General features: G+C 50.7%; 1 protein-coding gene across 1 annotated transcript in view; it reads left to right on the forward strand.

Moving 5' to 3' along the window:
* The window catches only part of VOLCADRAFT_105577 (uncharacterized protein), a gene marked incomplete at both ends in the record, with an annotated part of 9,094 nt that overhangs the window by 1,040 nt on the left and 858 nt on the right, over window positions 1-7,196 (forward strand). The window contains 7 exons of the mRNA XM_002952477.1: window positions 754-933; window positions 1,881-1,966; window positions 2,023-2,108; window positions 2,922-3,085; window positions 4,750-4,797; window positions 5,312-5,514; window positions 5,940-6,012. Coding sequence (XP_002952523.1) covers window positions 754-933; window positions 1,881-1,966; window positions 2,023-2,108; window positions 2,922-3,085; window positions 4,750-4,797; window positions 5,312-5,514; window positions 5,940-6,012 — 840 coding nt within the window. The remainder of the gene's footprint in view (window positions 1-753; window positions 934-1,880; window positions 1,967-2,022; window positions 2,109-2,921; window positions 3,086-4,749; window positions 4,798-5,311; window positions 5,515-5,939; window positions 6,013-7,196) is intronic.

A 7,196-nucleotide genomic window follows, 5' to 3' on the forward strand; every position in this document is an offset into this window, starting at 1 on the left:
CAAGCAGAAGGAAAATCCCCACAGATGGCAGATTGCCTGGGCCGCCAGGTATCCCTGGGCCCAGCCTGTGCATGCTGACGTGGACGCCGGAGAAGTGCACGACCAAGTGCGCTGCATCCCCTGCACGTTGATGAAGAAGAGCGACTACCTGATCGTGCGCACATGAACGAAAACGCGCCAACGCAGTGCGTGCCTCTTGGTCTATGAGGGGAGTTGTAATTTATCGGGGGGGGTCTGGGGGGGGCGTAGCCCCCCCCAGCGCCCCACTCTTAAGGAATACAGAACGGCGACGCTAGCAACTTTGTTACTTAGGTTGGAATAAATTGAGACCCCCCCTAAATGAAAAAAAAATCACTGCGAATATCCCTCTTTCTTTCCTCCAACTAACTAAATTATTATTACCCAGTGTATGGCTCCTTGGTCTGGTTCAATGTTCACACTCCACTGGACATGCATAAAGCGCTATACAGCAGGCCACCCGCCACACTATATTGCAGGAAGACCATGCATGTCTTCCTCACACGCCGTCTAGTTACCTGGCCCACAAACACATCGCCACCAAATGTATGTATGTAGGGACCCCTGCTGCTCAGCTGGTTCCCACGAGCCCTCCTCTGCTTTTTAGCCCTCCCTGAGTGACAGCAGAGGCTGTCTGCTGGTATGGTTCCCGAACCTACATGTGCTGCATGCTTTTCAATGATGTTCTGATCTGGCCACTGCTGCGACTCTTCCTTATCCGTCATCTGCTTGTAGAAGGTGGCCTCCGATTGGTTCGCGGGAAAGCGGGAAATGTTGGGCGGCTGGAGGTGCAACTGACCTATCCCGACGAATGGGTTGCTCTATGTGATGATGGCACGTTCACTGCATACGAGGCCGGGGTGGGTTATTACATGCATATGTATGCAATCATGCGTTGTAGCAGTTGCTCACCTGGTGAGGCGACTGGCTTTGCGTAAGCGTGGAATTCAGGGTCCTAACTGAGGCAGGAAGACGTCCAACACAGCGACAAGCACTAGTGTGCATAGACCCTAACACAAAACAACTAAGACGGCGGCAGCGGAGTCTTGAACACCGAACATCAAGTAATCGTGATACTGAAGTGCCTGGGCAGCTTATATCTCGGCCTACCTGCCGGAGATTCCCTACTACGGACCTGCCGTACTAGGATACTATCGGTGGGGCCCGGGGCCCCAGCCAGTTAGGTTCGCTACGGGCAACTGCCGTTTTTGTGACATGTCACGATAGTACGTGACATGTACGAAACTTGAGTTGAATCGTCAACGAAGTTAACGGTTATTGTTAGCAATAACCGTTGCAATATTGTAAGGAAAATGTAGCGTACTACATGTGTGAATGCACAAAGTAGACGGTGTTAACCGTAAAAAGACCAGAGCCAGTGTTTTAGATGAAGCGCCCCAGAGTGGCATTCAGATGGCGTTCTCAACCAACAGTAGTTACAAGCCACCGGCTTATCAATGAGGAAATCAGTAAAGTAAGGTGCTGGCAGCAGAGCGCTTTAGCGTTTATTTGTAGATGATGAGCGCGCCGTACTGTATGTGACTGCATCGGCAGAGATGCAGGCAGGCAGATATACACATTTTCCTCCACCACAAATCCCCAAGTGCTGACCCCGAATATACCTGGAAACATGGGGTTCACTCCACAATTTCATGCCTACAGAATGCACACACATAGTGGTTTTTGTGGTCTAGTACGTTAGGAAAACTTTTGACCACCTATGGGTGACACCTCTGTGTAGTAGGTAGGGACCGTCCCATGAGGGTGTCGCCTACAGGTGATGAAAATGTTTACTGGCGTATTTGGCCCCATCCCCCCATCTCATGCATTTATGCTACAACGGCGTCCAATCCCTCACTCAGCTGGTGCCCTGCCTCCCCTGCCTCCTTTCCTCCCCATCACATGGTGTCTTTACTCGGTGCTGGATGCGTATGCTTTCCGTTGGCTGGTGGGAACTTCAAACGGCTCGGTAATTGATTCATGGCCCTCCATGTGCTCAAGTAGCTCTTTTGCAAGATGTTGGGCTACTCTTATGGCCGCCAGTTCTATGCCCAAGGCATCAGCACCTATGGCCCCGATGAATCCGATCCGTAAGTTTGTTCGTGTTTTGTGTGCATGTGGATGGACGGATCCATTCTGTGCTCCTAGGAGCAGGCCTGCCTCTCACGACCTGGATCCTGAGGCTGAGGTAGTATTAAAGTTACTGCTGCGACTGTGCTAGTCGGCTAGAGGGAATGGAATCCAAGCAGCTGCCAAGGCAATTATCTACTTTGCAAAAGCGGCCGACAGCCAAGGGCAGTAGCTGGCACCTGATAAGGCCTCCATAGATGCTTGCAGAGCGCCTTAGCGTGTATTAATAGACGACATGTGTGCCGTGCTATGTACAGCTACTGCACAAGCCACATGCATTCTGGCTGCATGGCAACACTGCGGCGGCTTTAGTGGTGGCATTTCGAATTGTGAAGGAAGTTGACCCTGTTGTTGTTCCTCACATGCCATACCGTGTTTGAATTGCAATCTATGCAACCTACGCATGCACACCTGCTGCAACACCTGTAAATTGCAGCAAATTGATTGGAGCTCCAGATATGCGCTATTTGGGTGTTCTTATGTTGCTGTTTGAATAGTACAGCGACCATGAAGTCACTCGTGAAGAGCTTACTTGGTTAACGTTGCTTGAGTCCGATGGCCCCACACCCAACGTGCAGGCCAGCCAGGTCTAGACTGTTCTTTCGGACCTTACTGCCCGAAATCCTTCGCGCCCTCTCGTCACCCTGCCGGATCCACGGCATCCTGGATTCATCCGCGTCCTGTTTGACCCTGGCTTAATGAGCCCTGATGGCCCACTGACCCCTGACCTACGGACCCTGGTGTACCTGCAACCCCAACACTCCTCTTCACAGGCCCGAGCTCCGAGGGAACTTGGTGTGCACGGGTGATAATGATTCCTGGCCGCCATATGCATTCGTCGTGCAAGAGATCAATTTCACTAGTCAGCAGGAGGTGTCATGCCAGGCGTTCCACGTTGCCTGCCCCCGCAACATGTTGGTAGCAATGGAATGTTCCAGTAAGTTTCATATAATCATACTTGCGTTTGTGTCTATGTGTCTCCTACTCGTAAGGGAATGATGCCTTTCCTGGAAAAAGCATATACCTGCCGATAAGGAAATTCGTCATAACATCTGTCGTAGCTGTCGTACGCATACATGATACATAGGCATCGTAAAACGCTCTGGCAGTAGCAGCACCGCCTGTGTCATTTTTGGCAGCGGCCTCACATACAGCGGCCTCGGTACCTTGACATGCATGGTGGTGGAATTGATGAAGCAAGGTCGTCAATGCAACCTGGCCGACTGACTTCATAGCAGCTGCTATTGGAGACGCCAATCTGAGCATAATGCCATATCACGACTTCAGAAAAGTACCGATCGGCGGATGCCGTAGATAATACATGCCGATAACCCCCCCTACGACTGGGTGACGCGATCTTCAGACGACCGCAATTTAAACAGGATTACTTCGAAATCAGTTGGCCAGACGAACCAGGAACGTGGGTTCCAGCTTTAACCAGGTAAAGCCCCACCCATACGCAGGTTTGGACTTCTGTCCGCAGCAGTGCGGCGGCATTTAGATGGCGAACTCGAGTTCGGCCAACAGTAGACGCAAACCACCGGGTTTCAGTTAGTTACAGCGGTTTTAAAGGGGACCAAACAGTTTAAACCTCCAATCGACAGTTAGGGAAACAGAGCTGTGAGCAGAGGCTCGCAAGTCGGTTTCCCCGGCTACAGGAGGGCATAATTTCGGTCAGTAAACCTAAAATTCTTGTTTGGGCGACAAACTAAGGTGGCATTATAAATGTTGCTCGTTCCGTACACCTTGCAATCCGATCGTTTTACAAGGCCACGCCTTACACCTCTGTTCGTCGTCATGCCGGCCCATGCTTGCGCACACTGCACATGGGTGGAAACAGCCATGCTAGCACCGCATCAACAAATCACATGAGTGTGTAGAGGTGCATCCTAGTGGAGGACTTGCACTTGGCCATCGTCCCCTAAAAATGCATCCTCCCCCTTCGAGGATCCCGACATATTCAGCTTCACGAAAAGACTGTCGTTAAGCTGAATAGCTGGCAAGCGTGTCTGCCGGTCCCGCTTCATGTCAGTATGGGCGGAAAACAAACACTCGCAATTGACCGGCGTGGGCTTAATTTGCACACAGAGCAGCGCGAGCTTCCACATCTCCGAATTAAGGTGCTACTTTTGTGCGAGCTTGGGTTAGATTAATGTGGTGGCTTGCGCACGTGTTCCATCAGCCCCTCCGCAGCATCAGCACCCTCATAGCCCTCATCACCAACACATAACACTCCCCCACACTCACGGCCCGTGAGCCTAACATGATAGCTTACAGGATATAACCAAAGGAAGCGCCCTACACATTGCGAAGCCTTTTCGTTGGCCGGCTATTACATCTTCTGGCGCTTCACTTTCTCTCTCTCTCTCTTTCTTTCTCTCTTTCTCTCTCTCACTCTCTTGCTTTTGTTCCCCACGCTTGCACAATGCGATGAGTGTTAGATAGATACTATTCATCGGAGAAGTGAACAAAGTACACCTAATTATGATGCTTCCCTGTTGCATTATTGTTACAACATTATTGTTGCTTTATTGTTGCATTGTCGCTGGCTGTCCTGGCCCGCCTCCGAGACTACTCCCCCTGCCATTCCCCCCATCCCAGAGACGCCGTTTAAATATAATGGGCCTCCACCGCCGCCATCTATCCCCAGTAAGTCGCCTCCATGTTATTGCGGGAATGGACCCACTTGGGTGGGTCCCGGGGCCCAGTGACCGCCATGTATAGCTGCTGCTAGTGCTGCAATAACCGGCCAACATACAAAGCCATGCATGCTTCTAGCCCCTGTTATGCATGTTACACTCACATAAAAAATAATTGGCGTTTCTCCCGCACTGCTGTTTGGCACAACTTAATATACATGGTTGAAAACTCTACTCGGCATCAGCAGGTTTGGCTATTTACTATTTACTGCCAGGCTGCGGAGCCTGTTCATCTGTATGTTCATATGCTGTGCATATATGTGTAATCAAGTACCCTTCCCTTGCTCCTTCTTTCATGCAAACAAGAGGGTTGTTCTGAACGATCATGGATAGCATGTACATCAGCACACCACCATAATTATGAGTGGTGTAGTCCATGACCGTTCAAATAATGTTAATATGTCCCTAGGCCAGGCCTGGCGGTTGTCTACCTGCAGCTGCTTGCCCCCGCCCTACACTTGCAGGTCCGCCACCGCCACCACCCCCACCGCCCAACATGCAAGATCTCATCCGCCTTATCCGTCTTACGGATTCAGCCCCCTGGGCGCCCGATGGACTTGTCGTGCTTTTGGTCAACTCGGCGGATGGTGGCGAGCCCGTATGGGCGCCCTTGTGTGCTGATGGTATAGCTGAAGTGGATACGATTGCTAACATGCTGTGCAAGCAGGTGACATACATGGGTACAGCAGCCAGATTAATCTTTTCCTTTCCATTGCCCTCGTTCTGCACGCAGTATCAATCCCCTTATGTGAGGTCATCCATCCATCCATTCGCCCATCCAATCCTCTGACCTTTGTCTCCTGCCTGCCTTGTTAACATCCACCCATTCACTCACCCATGCTGCAGTGCTACCGACTGATTGTTTTTCTGCATACAGCTCATGCCGCATCTCAGCCTGCTACTTAGTGTATGTGCGCTATTATTGCCCCTACCCACCGTGCACCTGCCTAAATATATCAATCACATTTCGTTCACCTCTTTTCCGGCAATTCAACAATCTGTCTACCCGTATCTCCTGCCTGCTTTGCTGGCCCTTGCTGGTGACTGGATGCTTCAACCATTCGCACCCATGGGTGTGTCATATCTGGCCAGAACGATGGCTTCCGTGACTCACCCATCCGTACCATTATTGGATCTGCGTGGGAGGCAATCGAGATTACACAGGGTGGGTCCCTTTATCACTAAATCCTCTTGCAACCTAGTATGCCTAATAAAGTAAGGCCAGAGCTGACTTTGAGCCTGGGGTCGCATGCATTGTTGTACCGGGTGCCGTATCTGCACTTCGGGAGTTCATGCAGTAGTGCCAGGTTTTCCTGCCACACCTTGGCTAGGGCACACCAAGACGGTGTCACCCAGGGGAGGTCGTCCCTGTTACGAATGGCTAGTGTAATGATTGATTATCCTTAAAGCTTATTACACAGTCTTGCTTCTCACTCCCAGCCCGAGCGAGGTGAGTGACACCCCCGGCCAGGCCACCAAGCCCAAAGCAACATGGCCATGCATGCATGCTTACATGCATGCACTCCCAACCCCATGCTACCTCCGTTCGGTATCACATGCAATTTCGGTTTTTCCTTGGGCCCGTCGCCCCATAATACCCCCCTCAACTTCTGGTGCAGACAGAATGAAGGTGTGAATGAAGAAGCAGATTAACCAGCGAGCCAGCTACAATCGATTGATATCTCCACTGTGTGTAGACGAATTATCATTGGCTTCCCGCAAAATCCCCAAATATTAAAAGGTTTTTAATATTTGTCTGTAGAAGGGTCATCGTGTAATAGATAGGACCGAGGAATAGTTCGTACATCGGTTCATAGAATGGCTTGTAGATCTTGCCATTAGTGTGTTATATAATAAGTATATGCATTTCAGTCCTGAGAATAGATGGTCTATAGGCATTCTCCAATCTTACAGACGAGTTGCACATAGACTTACATGCAACATACTATGTGTCGTGTGCATGTGAATCTGCGTGCAGCATCTACAATCAGCGATTTTAACCCTTCCGAATATTCACACTGGGTAACGGTGGTGGGCGGCATCAGCAGCAGCGCCTACACAGTGTACGACACACAGTTGCAGGTAGGCAGTGCGGGGGCGGGGGCCAGCTCAAGGTCGCTGCCACGCACTGCACTAGCTAGTGGGGTTAACGGTAAATGTGGGAAGGTGTATGTGGCCACATACAGGGCGCCATGGCGCCCTGTGTTATACCATGACTAGTACTTCAGAAAAGTACCGATGCAGATCTCGTGATATGCCCAGGATCCTATACCCTGATGTTTGTGTATGGATACTGACAAATAAATGCGCCACTCAAGTCCCTATGGCATAAACATGCGGGTTACGGAC

Source organism: Volvox carteri (assembly GCF_000143455.1).
Source record: "Volvox carteri f. nagariensis unplaced genomic scaffold VOLCAscaffold_30, whole genome shotgun sequence".
Lineage (NCBI taxonomy): Eukaryota > Viridiplantae > Chlorophyta > Chlorophyceae > Chlamydomonadales > Volvocaceae > Volvox > Volvox carteri.